The sequence below is a fragment of the Neovison vison genome, chromosome 6 (genome assembly GCF_020171115.1).
Source record: "Neovison vison isolate M4711 chromosome 6, ASM_NN_V1, whole genome shotgun sequence".
Taxonomy (NCBI): domain Eukaryota; kingdom Metazoa; phylum Chordata; class Mammalia; order Carnivora; family Mustelidae; genus Neogale; species Neogale vison.
This window is the reverse complement of record NC_058096.1, coordinates 164,503,184-164,519,571: the sequence shown is the minus strand read 5'-3', so window position 1 is coordinate 164,519,571 and position 16,388 is coordinate 164,503,184. Positions and strand designations below refer to the sequence as shown.

The 16,388-nt window shown below is 47.5% G+C and overlaps 1 protein-coding gene across 3 annotated transcripts in view; it reads left to right on the top strand.

Moving 5' to 3' along the window:
• Positions 1 to 5,659: 5,659 nt before the first annotated feature.
• Positions 5,660 to 16,388, top strand: part of ZXDC (ZXD family zinc finger C) — a 39,552-nt gene continuing 28,823 nt past the window's right edge. For all 3 annotated transcript variants that reach the window (XR_006385087.1, XM_044252864.1, XM_044252863.1), the window contains exons 1-5: positions 5,660 to 6,648; positions 9,171 to 9,323; positions 9,419 to 9,497; positions 10,450 to 10,580; positions 14,803 to 14,973. Coding sequence is in view for 2 of the 3 variants with exons in the window: in XM_044252864.1 (XP_044108799.1) it covers positions 5,682 to 6,648; positions 9,171 to 9,323; positions 9,419 to 9,497; positions 10,450 to 10,580; positions 14,803 to 14,973 (1,501 nt within the window). In the remaining variant the exon portion in view is untranslated. The remainder of the gene's footprint in view (positions 6,649 to 9,170; positions 9,324 to 9,418; positions 9,498 to 10,449; positions 10,581 to 14,802; positions 14,974 to 16,388) is intronic.

Here is a 16,388-nt window from a genome sequence, read left to right as displayed (position 1 = left end):
AGGAGCAGGAAGAGAAATAAAAAGCAGGTTTTCATGGGGTCCCTTTAGTTTCCCTGTCTCAGTGGTGTTGGAAGGAGCATGCACATTGGAACTCCCTCCCAACCACAGCCCATCCCTACTCCTGCCATAACTTGGCGATGCTTTGCACATGGATGGGGGCAATCCAAAGACCACAAGGATGTCATCAGAGTTCTCATAGCAGACTTCTGCTCTCTCTGTTTTGACCTCAGTCTGTACTTTCTAATTGATTAAATTCTTCTTTTCATTTTGTCTCTTAATTCAGGCAAAAGACCCTTGCAGCCAAGCAACCCCCAATAGGAATGAAATCACCCCCTAAAGCAATAAGGATTGCCCTGAGCCAGCAAAGCCCTGCCCACGATAAAACTTTCACCACCCTTCTGCATGTACCCACCCCCTTTTCTCCCACATTTTCCTTGTATCAACGAGGAAAAATTTTCGGCACTTCAGAGACTATCTATGAGACACTAGTCAGCGGTCTTCTCAGTGGTGGCCTCAGTAAAGGAATGCCTTCCTTATTTCTCTGCCTCTGGATTTTGCCAGCGGTGAGTGGCCCAACCTGGGACTGTTTGGAACCCCTGGAGGCAGGGATTCTTGCACCCTTGTGCCCCCTGGCTATAGTGCTGAGCTCCCAGCAACATCTGGCCTGGTGGGATTTCTCCCCCATTGCAAGCAAATGGGACAAACCCTTATGTGTCAACTGCTTCTTCTCCCTGGCTGCCCCAAACCGCTTCCTACACACACATGCTTGGAGATTTCCTTTCGGGCTGAGACACCATGGAACAACATCAACTATTCAAGCCCAGCACAGGAGCTAGCACATCTGCTCCCTCACTGTGAGCCTTTATTACTAGCAGTGATGGAGAACCTCAGGCAGGAGGAAGGGTGAGATGAGTCCTTGCCAGATGTTCAATAAAGTTAATTTCACTCATTTTAAAGTGTTATGAAAGATACGGGGAGTATCTTTTTTTAAAAAAAGATTTTATTTATTTGAGAGAGAGAGCCCGCGCAGGAGTTGGGGGGAGGGGCAGAGGGAGAGGAAGATGCAGACTCCTCACTGAGCAGGGAGATAAGAATATCCATTGGGAAAAAGACAGTTTCTTCAACAAATGGTGTTGGGGAAATGGGGTGGCTACATACAAAAGAATGAAACTGGCCCACTTTCTTACATCATACACAAAAATATTATTCAAAATGGATTAAAGATATAAATGTGAGACATGAAACCATAAAAGTCCTCAAAGAGAGCACAGACAGTAATTTCTCTGACATTGACTGTAGCAACATTTTTCAAGATATGTCTCCTGAGGCAAGGGGAACACAAGCAAAATTAAACTTTTGGGATCACATTAAAATAAAAAGTTTCTACACAACCAAGGAAACAATAAAAAAACTAAAAGGCAACCTATGGAATGGGAAAAGATATTTGCAAATGACATATCTGATAAAGGGTCTGTAGCCACAATATATAAAGAACTTACACAACTCAACATCCCAAAACCAAATAATCCAATAAAAGTTGGGCAGAAGATATGAACAGACATTTCTCCTAAGAAGGTATATAGAGGGCTAACAGAGACATAAATAGATGCCCACCATCACTCATTGTCAGGGAGATGTAAATCAAAAGTATAATGAGATATCACATCATACTTGTCAGAATGGTTAAAATCAACAACACAAGAAACAACAGGTGTTGGCAAAGATGTGGAGAAAGGGGAACCCTTGTGCACTGTTGGTGGGAATGCAAACTGTTGCAGTCACTGTAGAAAATAGTATGGAGTTTCCTCACAAGGTTAAAAATAGAACTACCCTAGATCCAGCAATCCCTACTGGGTATTTACCCAAAGAATACAAAAACATTAATTTAAGGAACACAACACCCCTATCTTTATAGCAACACTATTTACAGTGGTCAAGATAAGGAAATAGCCCAAGTGTCCATCAACAGATGAATGGATAAAGATGTGGTGTATATACATACAATGAAATATTACTCAGCCATAAAAAAGACTGAAATCTTGACATTTGCAATGATCTGGATGGAACTAGAGAGTATAATGTTAAGTGAAATAAGTCAGAGAAAAACAAACACCGTATGATTTCACTCATATGTAGAATTTAAGAAACTAATGACAAAGAAAAAAGATGAACAAGAAACCAGACTCTTAAATACAGAGAACAAATTGGTGGTGGCAGATGGGAGGTGGGGGGCGGGGACTAGATGAAATAGTGAAGGGGATTAAGAGTACACTTACTGTCATGAGCACTGAGTAATGTATAGACTGTTGAATCACTCTCTATGTTCTGCACTGGAAACTAATATAGCACTGTATGTTAATTACACTGGAATTAAAATAAAACAACAAAAACAAAAACAGAATCCCACTCATGATCTAAAAAAAAGCAAATAGTGCCAACAGGAGAGAAGTATTAAGTGAAGGTGCCCTTCCCCACCTCACTTTAGAAGTAGTCACAAGTACTAGCAGTGTCTTGTGTATCTTTTTACAAACTTTCTAAGGATATGCAAGCATATGAGCATAGGTATAGTTTTCCCTTCTTACACAAATGGGACCCTCCTAAATATAAACAATTGTTCTGCATTGATTTTCCCAACAATATATTTTTTTTTCCAATTTATTTATTTTCAGAAAAACAGTATTCATTATTTTTTCACCACACCCAGTGCTCCATGCAAGCTGTGCCCTCTATAATACCCACCACCTGGTACCCCAACCTCCCACCCCCCCGCCACTTCAAACCCCTCAGATTGTTTTTCAGAGTCCATAGTCTCTCATGGTTCATCTCCCCTTCCAATTTACCCAAAAGCACATACCCTCCCCAACAATATATTTTTAACAGAACCAATCGGAAGATAAAAGTCACTATTTTTTTTTTTTTAAAGATTTTTATTTATTTATTTGAGAGAGAGACAGTGAGAGAGAGCATGAGCGAGGAGAAGGTCAGAGAGCGAAGCAGACTCCCCATGGAGCTGGGAGCCTGATGTGGGACTCGATCCCAGGACTCCAGGATCACGCCCTGAGCCGAAGGCAGTCGTCCAACCAACTGCGCCACCCAGGCGTCCCAAAAGTCACTATTTTAAAGTGTATAAGTCAGTGGTTTTTAGTATGTTCAACTGTGTTGTGTACCCATCACCACCGTCTAATTCCAAAACATTTCCATCACTCCCAAAAGAAATACTGTAGCTATCAGCAGTTATCTCTGATGTCACCTCACCTTCTGGCCCCTGGCAACCACTAATCTACTTTCTGGCTCTATGGATTTTTTTCTAGACATATGAGTGGACTCATGTATTATGTGTTTTGTGTCTGGCTTTTCCCCCTTGCAGGTTTTCAAGGTTCACTCATGTTGTAGCCTGTATCAATATTTCATTCCTTTTTATGGCCCAGTTATATTCTATTGTGTGGATACACTGCAATTTTTCTATCCATTTGTCTATTGATGGACAGGTTGTTGTTTCCACTTTTTATTATGCAGCATGCTACTATGACCATTCACAAACAAGTTTTTGTGTGAATACATTTTCATTTCTCTTGGGTATATGCCTACAAGTGGAATTGCTGGGTCATATGGAAATTCTATATTTAACTTTTTGAGGAACTGGCAAGCCTTCTTGCACACTGACTTCACTGTTTCATATTCCCAGCAGAAATGTATGAGGGTTCCAATTTTTCTGTCATCCTCACACTCGTTTTTCTTTTTAAAAAATGATTGCTGTTAGCAGGTAAGAAATGTTATCTCCTTATGGTTTTGATTTGCATTTCCCTGATGGGTAATGATGTTGGACATCTCCTCATGTGCTTCTTGCCCACCATCTCTGGTGAGATGTCGATTCAAATCTTTTGTTTTTAAATTTGGTTGTCTTTTTGCTGTTGAGTCATGGGTTTTTAAAAATATATTCTAGGTAGTAGTTGCTTATCAGATATATGATTTGCAAATTTTTCTCCCATTCTGTGGGTTGTCTTTTCATTTACTTTTTGGTGTTCTTTGACCAGAAGAGTTTTCTGTTTTGGCAAAGCCCAATTTGTTTCTTTCATTGCTTGTGTTTTAGATTCATATCTAGGACACCATTCCCTAATCCTAGGTCACACAGATACTCTTTTCTCCTAATACTTTTATAGTTTTCACTCTTACATTTAGGTCCTTGATCCATTTTGAGTTACTTTTTGTGTCTGGTGGGAAGTAGGGGTCCAAATTCATTCTTTCATGTGTGGACACCCAGTTGTCCCAGAATCATTTGTTGAAAAGATTATTCTTTCCTGATGAACAACGTATTTGGGGGCATAACTTCACATTTCATATATAATATGATTTTTCTTATTCGTTTCAACAATATTTATGTATCTTATCAAGAACTTTTAACAATACAGCATTCATCAATAAATAATTACTGAGAGTCTCTGCTACTAGCCTCTGAGCATACAGCTGTGAAGGAGACCAACACAGTTGCTGTCCTAAATGAGTCTCATTCTAGAGGGGGATTATCCAGGAAAGGGTCAAATAAAACAATAGCAATTGAGAGCTATAAGAGGTAACAAATTGGGGGGGGGGAGAATAAGGGGCTGGGTGAGGGTGTACCCAATCAGAAGGCCAGTCTTCCCAGAGCAGAGACCATGGGTGTAGTCCCGCAGAACTAGCTTGGCTTGCTGGAGGAAATGGAAAGAGATAGGGGAGGCCTGGGACTGGAGAGTGAGGGGTGAAGTGGTGAGAAATGTGGGGGAGACTACCTAGGCCATAGGAGCAATGGAGTGTCCCGAAGACTGGGGCACAACTGATTTGCACTTTTGGAAGATCACAAAAATCGGCCCTATTGAGACTAGATTGGGTGGAACACATGGTGGAGGCTGCGGATTAGCTGCGGCGTTATTTTCCCAAGAAGCCTGGCTTGAAAGAAGGGCTCTGATCCGGAGGGCGGTGACCTGAGGCCCAGCAGAGGGACTGCAGACTGAATCCGGGTTGAGCTGGTGGGGTGGGGAGTTCAGGCAACAGTGAGTAAGGGCTGAGGCGGTGTGGGCCAGTACAGAGTCTGGTGGGAAAGGAGGTTGGAAGAGCACAGGCAGGGGTCCCTGTGGAGGAGCTGGGGTGGCGGGGGCGGATCTGGGGGCACTTCGCGCCAAGGTCTGGGAGCCAAAGGCCAGCGCCGGCTATTCGCAGTTCAGTGAGCCCAGCACGAGGCCCGAATCCTGACTCTCCCAGTTCCCAGCTGTGTGACCTCAGGCAAGGGATTCAGGCCGTCTGTGCCTCAGTTTCCTCACACTTGTGAGCGTGAAGAAAGTTGGCTGCTGTTATCGATCCACCACCCAGGTGGAAGACACGATCTTGGAGTCCGGCGAGCGTCGTTCCCCATGCAGGGAGTCAGGATGCGGCTTGCAATGTCAGGGTCGCCAAAATCCCCAGGCTCGGCGGCGAGCGGAACCCGCTGGACGGCCTCCGGGCGGCGCTGACTACCCCCGGCCCGGCAGGCCCCGCGCGGCGCCCCGGGGCTCACGCGCACGCGCAGCTCCGGGCCGGAATCCGGCCGTGCTCCGCGCCGGGCTTTGGTGTCGACCCGTCGCGGCGGCCGCACGGCGTCGTGCACGGCTGGGCGGGGCGGACCGCGCTTCCTCCGTGGCGGCGGCTGGGACGCCGCGGCTGGGCCCAAGATGGACCTTCCGAAGCTGCTCGCCGCCCCGACCGCGCGCGGAGCCCAACATGGCGGCGGCGGCTGCCCTGGCCGACTCCGCCGAGGCCCGGGGCCACCGCCCAGCCCGGGCCCCGCGCGCCGCCGCCTGCTACTGCTGCGGGGCTCCGAAGATGGCGGGCCAGGGCCGCTGCGCGGGGAGGCCCCGGCGGCGACAGCGGGCCCGGGGCCGAGCCCCCCGCCCCCCGAGGACGGTGGCGACTCTTTCGTGGTGCTGCTGGAAGTGGCGCGCGGCGGTGCGGCCGAGGACCCCGGGCGGCGGGAGGTGGGGTCCGGCGCTGGCGCGAGCCCAATCACCCACTCCGAGCCGGGCCCCAGCTGCGCAGCCGCCGCCCCCGGGTCCGGCGCGGCTCTCGCGGGCACCGTCACTATTAACAGCCAGGACCTGCTGGTGCGCTTCGATCACGGCGTCTTCACGCTGGCCGCCGCGCCGCCGCAGCCGGGCCAGCCTCCCCGAGGCCCGCCCGCGCCACCGGGCGAGGAGGTCACGAGCCCGGCCGAGGGCCGCCGGGGTCCCCAGGGTCCGGGCCCTAGTGCCCCGGGCTACCGCTGTCCCGAGCCGCAGTGCACGCTCTCCTTCGCCAAGAAGCACCAGCTCAAGGTGCACCTGCTGACGCACGGCGGCAGCCAGGGCCGGCGGCCCTTCAAGTGCCCGCTGGACGGCTGCGGCTGGGCCTTCACTACCTCCTACAAGCTCAAGCGGCACCTGCAGTCGCACGACAAGCTGCGGCCCTTCGGCTGCCCGGTGGGCGGTTGCGGCAAGAAGTTTACCACCGTGTACAACCTCAAGGCACACATGAAGGGCCACGAGCAGGAGAACTTGTTCAAGTGCGAGGTGTGCTCCGAGCGCTTTCCCACGCACGCCAAACTCAGCTCCCACCAGCGCAGCCACTTCGAGCCGGAGAGGCCCTACAAGTGTGACTTTCCCGGTAACCGCGCGCCACGGGCCTGCGGGCGGGCTTCGGGGGGCTCCCGGGGCCCCAGGTCCAAATTCAGCCGCCAGCAGTGGGTGCGGTGTCGCCCTGCCTCCGGCTGTTCATCTGGGCAGGATTTAAGTTCCATGGGCCAAGAGTGAGGGGCGGGAACGGAGCACTCTGGTGTTATGTTCCAGTTCTTTCCAGGTGATTTGGGTTTGACACCTCAGCCCTGCACTGCTGTGGGGATCTCCACAAAGGAAGCACTAGTAATTACAGCCTTCCTTCCCCATGGTGGGGGCAACAGGTCTCTCTTAAGGTGCTTCAGGTTAATGAAGGTGATAAAACATCTTATTACATTTCTGACTTAGGAGTCAGGTGTCTGTTTTCTTGGGGGTTTCATCAGTTAGAAATTCAGGTATAAGATAGGTGACACAGATGAGTCTGGCCAGGTGGAACACCCTAAGGCCCCCAGGGGATAGTCACAGGTGTGTGGTGCAGTGCAGTTTTCTGGCCTTTTATGCTTTTATCTTCTTTGGACTTAACAGTTTTGGGAAGTTCTAAAAATTATTTTACAGAGGAAGAGTCTGAGGCCCAGTAATGTGGATAAAATCCAGTGAAGGGTTCTTTCCCCTCTGTCATTGCCTGCAGTAGGAGGGAATGCAGGATCCAAAACCATGAACTCCACCAGGAGAGGTGTCAGTCTTGACATGCTCCAGGAGGGAAAGTGTGCCTCCCCAGGGGGAAGAGAAGATTCCTACCTGGGAAGGAGTTGGCTTGCGTGGGCTGGGGTGGAAGGCGGTGCTGCTGGGTGGCACTGCAAAGCCAAGGCAGGGAGTGTGGGCTGTGATGTTGTGGTGGGGTGGTTGTGGTGAGTGAAGTTGGGAGAGTGTGGGAGGGCCCAGTAGAGGGTGAGGGACCTTCTCCATCCTCTTCGTTAAAATAGAACCTCAACTATGTGCCTAGCATGTGCCTTTCATGTGTGTTGATGCATTATATATGTGCAGTGCTCTCATAGTAGTGTGTTTGTTAGAAAATATACTTAAATTGTAGGGATTTTGAAAGGGTGAAATGAAAAACACATTAATAGGTTCTAGTTTCTTTTTCCCCCCATATGCTTGTGGACAGGCTTGTGCATCCCTCTTTGTGGAGAATATAGGTTTAGACCGTTTCAGAACCTTTCTAAATTATACACTGTGAATCTGGCTTATAGACTGCTCCTGAGTAAAGTGTACTAAGAGCATCATTTCAAGTGTAATACTAGGAAGATGAGGGATTTAGCTTGCTTTAGGGTATGATATCCTCCCGAGAGTTTTGGGTTTGGATGATCAGAGGTGTTCCACATGGGTGGTTTCAGGGGAGGGAACTGTGAAGCCTCATTAAATGTTCTAGACCTGAGTTTGCTGAGGCATTGGGAGTAGTGAGGGGCTTCCTGTAAGAAAGATGGCAGAGGCAGGATCAAAGGGCTTAACTGTTGATTGCAGGGAGGGTGGTTCTTGGTAAGGCAGAGAGATTTACCTCTTAGAGTGTGTGAATGTACCAAAACCCAAAATAGGGAATGAGGGGGGTGGGAGGGGAGAGCAGATTTATGCCAAAGAGGAGGAGCAAGGATGATTTGGGGGCATTTAGGAAGAGCAACATTTCCCAGTTGAGTGTTGCTAGGGAAAGTGGGGTTCCTGGGGCTCAGTGCTTTGAGGCGGTGATGTGCAGTGTGTATCTGCTTGGTGGTTTATAGGCACGATGGTAGCGTGTTACAGGTTCTGGGAAGAGCTGCCATAAAGATAGGAATCTTGCAACCTGGTATTTTCTACTCTATTTAAACACTGAAGCTTTTTGTCAAAGGAGAGCTATTGATATAGAAAGTTTGGGGATTGCTGAGGTAGGTTCCTTTCTGGTGGCTCAAGTGGGGTTGAAGATGGGAGTGAAGGAAAAGGCCATGTGAATGATGACTCTGGGAGCCTCCTTTGACAGCAGGGAATCCTGGTGAGATAAGCAAAAGGAAAAGGAGAAGCCAGGTGACAGTGGGGGCTGCTGCCCTTTGCAGAGGATGTCAAAGAGGACATTTGTAATTGCGGAGGACACAGCGTCACGTGCAGGGGCAAATAAGTCTCAGGTAGAACAATGGTTTGTGGCCCTTCCAGGTTCAACCCTCCCAGACAGAATCCTTGTTCCTTAGTATCTAATATCTCTTGTTGGGTTTTCTGTGACCTCACACAAACAGCATTAACATTTGAGTTTACAAAATGTAAGAAAGATCTGTGCTGTGGAAGCGGGAACCATGAGGCTGTGATTGGAGGACTTTCCCTTGATCACGCCTTCACAGCAGGTGGCCTGCCTGTGCTTGCTGGCTGCCCTTAGCCACTGCTCAAAGACAGTTGTCAATGGTTATAACAGTGGTTGTAACTTTCTGGAGCTTCTATCTCATTTTCTTTCTTATTTGCTTCAGTGTGAATGGTGTCCAGGAGCAGTGACTAGTTTAGCTGTGGTATGTGATTTTTGTCACACCAGTGAGCAGGGTTTGTGTTTTCTTTGTTCAGGCTGTGAGAAGACATTCATCACAGTGAGTGCTCTTTTTTCCCATAACCGAGCTCACTTCAGGGAACAAGAACTCTTTTCTTGCTCCTTTCCTGGGTGCAGCAAACAATATGACAAAGCTTGTCGCCTGAAAATTCACCTGAGAAGTCATACAGGTAATGAGCTGGAGAATACAGCATTTGTACCTAAGATTTGCCTTTGTGGTAGCTTGCATTTATGATTACGTGGCATAATTTTTTTGTTTTCTAAGGTGAAAGACCTTTTATTTGTGACTCTGACAGTTGTGGCTGGACCTTTACCAGCATGTCTAAACTCCTGCGACACAAAAGGTAATCTTCACATTTCACTTGAATTACCCATATAGAGAATGAGTGAGTTGTTTGTCAGTAGCAGAAGCCTGTGGATTAAACATCTGTCGATTTTTTTAAGTTATAAGAAAAGGAGCCCATTGTAGATAGTTTGGAAAGTTCAGAAAGCTGTAAAAAGAAAACCACGCAGAATCTGATCACCTAATGTCAGTTTTTCTGTGTTATACTTGTTTTTAAATGTAATTTACGTACTTTATACAAAATTCAATATTTAAAAAAGGTTAACTGTGGAAGCAGCTTTCCTGATGTCATTATAAACTTTCCATACTGGTAACGATGTCCTTGGGGGTCTTTGTCTATGTGCAGGTGTTGTTCAGCACTTTATCTTTAACCTCTCTCCTTTAACTGTCACAATGACCATGGCTTTGATGTTCTTACTTCAGACTTTGATGTTCTTATTCTCCCTGATTTGCATTGGGACAGAGAGGTTGGGTGGTTTGTCCATGCTTGCACAGCTGGGGATTTGAGGGGTTTAAGTATAACAACATTACTAGAAAAGGATTGTATTTGTGCATGAACTTGAGGGGGTCCTTTTAGCCTTGCCATTGATTTTCTGTGCATGCTTTTCTTTGCCCTCTGCAGCTTGGAAACTTTGTTTGTTAGCAGAATCTCTAAACATTGGAGGTAGCTTTGTCAATACGTTTGGAACCCAGTCATTTGTTCCTAGATTGAAGCAGCACTAATTGTGACTTTTGAGTCAGCCTTGTCATTAAAGTAAATATCTAACTGCAGGATTAGCTGAATTGCAAATCTGTCCACATGGGTTAGAAAGAATTAAGATTTTCTGAAATGTGCTGATCATTTCCTTTAAATGCTAAGACTTTGTAATTTGCAGAATCTTAAAGAATCACTTCTGAGGTTTTGTGTCTCCGGGTTGTGTGAGTGAAAAATCACTGTTTTTCTCTTCTGGCAGGAAACACGATGACGATCGGAGGTTTACTTGCCCTGTTGAAGGCTGTGGGAAGTCATTCACCAGAGCAGAGCACCTGAAGGGCCATAGCATCACCCACCTGGGCACAAAGCCATTCGAGTGTCCCGTGGAAGGTAGATTTTAATAGATTACTTTGAGCTGTAAACTAGTATGTGACTGCGTCATTGTAAGTTTAAGTTGTTTAAAGGTAAGTTTTATTTGCTTCAAGGCAAGGCGAGTGTAAGTTGCAGCATTAAATTTAATTGGCTGGTTTTTAGTTAGTTGTTTTATCTTGGAAGTAGTGTATTGAAAAGAACAGATTTCAGAATCAGACCTGGTTTGACTCTTGGCTCTGAAATGCACTCCCTAGATTCGTGGCTCTAGTTATTACCTGTTTAATTTGGTGGTTGTGAGGAGTAGGTGAAATGACCTGTTGAAAAGTCCTGTTTTGGCATCTGGCACCTATCACGGATTCAGTAAATGGTAGCTATCTATGCATGCTGTGATTGGACAGCAGTCAAGTTAGGCTAGCTTTTTCTAAAGGGCATTCAGGTGTTTTTTGCTCTGCACAGCAAAGGTACGATTCATGGGCAGAAGTGTGCTCCATGGCTTGTGTGTGCTGGCCTTCTGTAGTTGTTGCAGGTGTGTGTGGGAGGGCAGAGCAGGTCAGTGTGTGCTTGTGAGTCTCCTTCCTGGCTTCCTCTTCCCTCATGTGATGAACTCAGGCCAGCTTCTCTGGGCATTAATTTCCTTATCTGGGAAAGAGATAATAAAGACCAGTTTGAAGCCAAGACCAGTTCCTAGAATGTCATGAAGGTAATATAGGTGATTTAACTAAGACACAGTTCCTCCTATCGTCAGAGCTCTAGTTGGGGCACACCAGGTAGACCAGCGCCTATAGGGTGCTGTGGGGACACACAGGTCACCCAGACTGCTTCTAGAGCATGGGGGCATGGGAGTGGTCTCCCAGTTGGCTGAAGAAGGAGGCGGAGCTTGCCAGGATTAGAAAGGAGGCAGAAGAGGCCAGTGTAGGGGCATCTCTCAGAATGGTGAGAGCAGCAGGCTGGGTGTTCAGGGCAGGAGTGTGATGGGACCATGACTGAGTTTAGAGCTCAGTCTGGTTTCCTGCGGAGATGGCTTTCCTGTACTGGGGCTTGGCAGTGGGAAGGGAGAGAATGCACAGGTGAGAGAGATAGGAATTGGACAGTGTGCCAGCAGCGCTTGGTGATAGAATTGGGAGTAGGGGTTGTGGGTGAAGCAGTAGTTAGGGCCAGCATCTCACTTGAGGTGGGCACACAGGCTGGTGGTTGGAAGAAGAGGATGTGCTGCATTTTAGGTGCCCGCAGGCTTTCCAAGTTCAGATGCTCAGGAGGCAGGGATGTATTGCTTGCTGGGCTCAATGAGGAGGTGGGCTGGGAGTGAGGCTGGTCCACATGGGGATGGGCTAAGCCGTGGAGGTGAATGCAGGGCTCAAGGATTGGTGTATGCTGAAGAGGGGAGGTAAAGTGTGGTGACTGAAGGCTTGAGGCTTCTTGGACCCCAGTCCCAACCCTGCTACTTAAGTCACTTTGTAACCTCTGACAAGTGGCTCAAGCACTCTCTGCCTCTTTTCCTCATCTTTGAAGTGGTCATAAAACCACACAGGAAAAGCAGTCACATTCCTGGCCATCAAAGGATGTCCAAGTGAAAATGAAGTATGTTTTGTTCTCTGTCGAGTTAACAAATATTTTTAAAAAATGGAAACCACTGCTAACAAGCGTGGCAGACATCCCTGTTGTGGTTGACTCCTGTCCTTGGCAAAGCAGTTTGGTAAGAAGTGTTTTCAGCACCTCTGCTCTGTGCTGTGCCTCCTTAAGTGTGTGTGGAGGTGTCCCAGCTGGAAAGGGGGCTGAGGGACATTGCAGGTATAGAGAACCCTGGGCACCATGTGGGGCAAGGGACACATTGTAGACAGTGCATCTAGGGGTGAACCTGGAGGCATCTGTCCTCTTGTGTGTTTTCCAAATGTTCTCTCCTGAGCCTGACCTGGAAACAAGCTGGAAGCTTTGTTTGAAAGTGAAGTAAGTTCAAAACTCCTCTCAGAGGCAGCCAAAACCCTTAGTCATCTGGCCGTATTCTGTCTTCATAGCCTCTTTTCCTAAAATAGGCCTCCCCCAGGTCCTAGACTCCAGCAGTTCCACCTCGCCATCCCAAGAAGCTTCCATAAGTGCAGTGATGCTTGTCTAGTTTCTTGGGCACTGTGCGAGCATTCCGTAGGTTGGAATTGTTTACCTATAGTCTCTATAACCCCTGTGAGGCGTGTGTCATTCCCACTTTACAGAAAAGGGAAAGGAGACCCAGAAAGAATAAATAAGGCCACATGGCCAGTAGGGTTTGAAGTAGAGTTACTCCAGAGTGCAAGATCTGCCTACCCTGCTTGGTGGCCTCCATGCCTTGGGTGGCAGTTGCTCAGCCTGTACACCTTCCTGCTCTGCTGTGTGGCCCCTACCATTTATCAAGACCCAGTCACCTCAAATGCTGCATACCTCTTGAAACCTTTTTTCTCTCAAGAGATACACTGTTTCTTCTGCTTCTAGAACACTCCATGGCATTAGCACTAGTTTTATTTTGCCCTTTTTTAAAAATTTCATTTAATTTTTTTTAAATTTTTTATAAACATATTTTTATCCCCCGGGGTACAGGTATGTGAATCGCCAGGTTTACACACTTAACAGCACTTACCATAGCACATACCCTCCCCGATGTCCATAACCCCACCCCCCTTCTCCCAACCCCCCTCCGCCAAGCAACCCTCAGTTTGTTTTGTGAGATTAAGAGTCACTTACGGTTTGTCTTATTTTGCCCTTTTTTAAGACAGCTGGTTTTCACATCCCTACCAGGTCACAAGCTTGTAGCTGCCTAGAACCCTGCTTTCCTCTGCTTGTCCCTGTGGTACAGAGCTCCAACAGTGGGAGATTAGGCCAAGAGGAAGGTGGTGATACTTTGTAATTTGTCTTGTTTTCCCTCTGACACACATGTGCAGGTGGGTGATTCTGGCTAAGCTGTTCAGTAATCAGCAAGACTACTCCACCTCCAGACTCCAATTGTGCTTCTGATTTAGGATCATTTGCTTGGTCCCTTTAGGCCTCAGTTTCTCAGTAGTAAAATGAGAAGAATTGGCTTTGGTGATATTTTGAGGTAGTTTCCAATTCTAAATGTTGTAGGGTTCCAGTTTTTTAGTAGTAGCTAAGTACAGGTAATTGGTACAAATTTTTAGTGATTGAACTTTTAAGGAGTTGTTTAATACTGAATTTAACGAACTTTGTCCAGCAGCCTTGTGTACTGGGTGAAGAAACAGGCCCAGCGTTAACTTGTCAAGGTTGTGTGTCTTCTACACAACTGATGGGGAACTTCTTATCTCCTTTTAAATGGAGTTTGCTTTCAAATTTAATTCCTTGTGTTGGGGAGGAAGAATTTTTTTCTACCCTTCAAAATTGTTCTCTCTGGACTAAATTAAATTGATGTGAGACAGATTAACAGAAAATAAGATTTATTTAATTTATTTATTTTAAAGGTTTTCTTTATTTATTTGACAGGGAGGGAGAGACAGGGAGAGAGGGAATAGAGGCAGGGGAGTGGGAGAGGGAGAAGCAGATTTCCTGCTGAGCAGGGAGTCCAATGCAGGGCTCAGTCCTGGGACCCTGGGATCATGACCTGAGCCGAGGGCAGATGCTCAATGACTGAGCCACCCAAGCACCCCTGGAAAATAAAATTTAATTCTATATATATGGAAAACCCACACTGACATGATATTCAGAGACAGGTAAAATGAATTATGTATGTCATCCTGAGCTAAAGAGAAGGGTGGATAGGGACCTGGGACTTTCAGAGGGAAGGAAAGCATTTTACAGGAAAATGGAAATGAGTAAATGTTTGGTGAACAAGTGTTTCCTGGGCTCACAGAAACAATGTGACACAGCACAGACTTTGCTCAAACAGGCCTTGCTAGGTCCTCCCTGTCCCCCATACCTAGTTCATATCATAATGTAGTTATCTGTGGTGGTAGCTTTTTTTCCTAGAGTATGTCCTCCATCTAAATTCTTTTAGGCAGTAGGCAGAGGGATGTCAAAGTTTATTTCCGAGTCTTTTAGGCCTTAATTGCTTCCAGCTGGCATAACCTGCATGCCAAAGAGGCCTGGCTTGGGGCACCCTGCCTTGGCCCCACATTTGTGATGTTGCCCTAAGGGCAATGTGTCTGTCCCTGGTCAGTGGCTGGAGCATGGCATGCATTTTCTTATGATTGCAATGGGAGGAAATGTCAGCACTGGTTCCTTGGGGATCCTCAGGTTTACCACTCATTTGTTCTTTTTGTTCCAGGGTGCTGTGCCAGGTTCTCTGCCCGTAGCAGCCTCTACATTCACTCCAAGAAACACCTGCAGGACGTGGGTGCTCCGAAAAGCCGTTGCCCAGTGTCCAGCTGTAACAGACTCTTCACCTCCAAGCACAGCATGAAGGCCCATGTGGTCCGGCAGCATAGCCGGCGCCCAGGTCTGCTCGTTTACTTCTCTCTTAAGGCACTGCAGAGATGCGTCTGCTTGACATGTGTCAGAGAAGCTAAAGCGTGTCCTTCCTTCCTTCCTCTGCCCCCTTCAGAAGTTGTCTGGTTATGGATTAAATTAATTGAGCACAACGAAGTCTTACTGGCCCATAAACCGTGGCTGCCAAGCCTAGTGTCATCTTTTGGACTGTCTTCTGCCACTTTTTGCGTTTGACCCTAATCCCTCACCTCTGAAGTGCTTCCCTCAAGGAGCATTCAATTATTTATTTATTTATTTTTAGTGTTTTTCTTGGTTGGCTTTTCCTAGCATGTGTCTCCTAAGTCTGTCTCTCTTTGTGACCTTTGTCCTGGATTCTGAGCCTACCCCTCCCTTATTTCTGTCTTCACCCCTCTCTGTCTGGTTGTGCAGAGTGGTGGTTCACCTTGTGAGCAGGGGGCGGTGCTTGAGGACCTGGGTAGGGGAGAGGGGTGGGGGAACCACAGCAGTAGTCTGGAGCAGGGATTCTGGGCACATGAAGGCCTGGTCGTCTGGCTGCGTGATGACATGGGATGACAGTCTGCCTCTCGAGCTGCACACATAGCCCTATGAGCAGACTGTTGAGGGGTGTGGGCAGCCGTGTTCTGCCTCTGCCCTGAAGCTCGCACCATCCTGCTCTTTGGGGTGCAGTAGGGTTGCTGCTCCTGGCAGGGGAAGCCCTCGCTAGCCTTAGAGTCATTTGAGCGTGCTGCCTCCCTGCCACCTGTGTGACAGGCAGCAGGATCGTTGGGGCACAGCTACTTCCCAGCCATGGGATCTAGGCTAGGGCACAGGTCCTTGAGCTTTGGCTTTTCATATTTAAAACATGGAAGAGAATTTGTGTAGTGTTCTGAAGGAAAGGTCCTTTCTCTGGCTTCTTCCCATCCTGTTATAGATGTGGTCACGTCACTCCTTTTGCTCTAATAGTAATTGCCATTTCGCTTGGGATTTAAGAAGCTGCCCTTCTGAACTCTAGGTGTTAATGAGGACTCATATGAGAAGCTGTCATCTCAACTCACTGAGTCTAGTCAGGAGCTGTAGGCTGGTCTGGAGAGGCCCTCATTGGTCGGGTTGCTACTTCTGTCTCTAGAACTTAGCCCTCGCCACTCCTGGCTCTGAGCTAGCACTATGGAACACTGCACCCGGCCCTCTGTGTTCCTGCTCTTCTCCCTTTCCTGGCTTGGCTCATTTGGAACTCAGCAACAGCATCATTCCTTCCACATGAGTTTCCTTAGTCTCTGTCTCCATGTGTGAGCCTCTTAGGGGCTCTGTAGTGCGTGTGTTTCCCAGGCTCTGAATTTATAATGTGCCATTGACTGACTTGCATGTCATTCTTCTCTGCCCTGGTCAGGGGTGGATAACTAGGTAGTGTCCCAGTGCTAGCCTTGT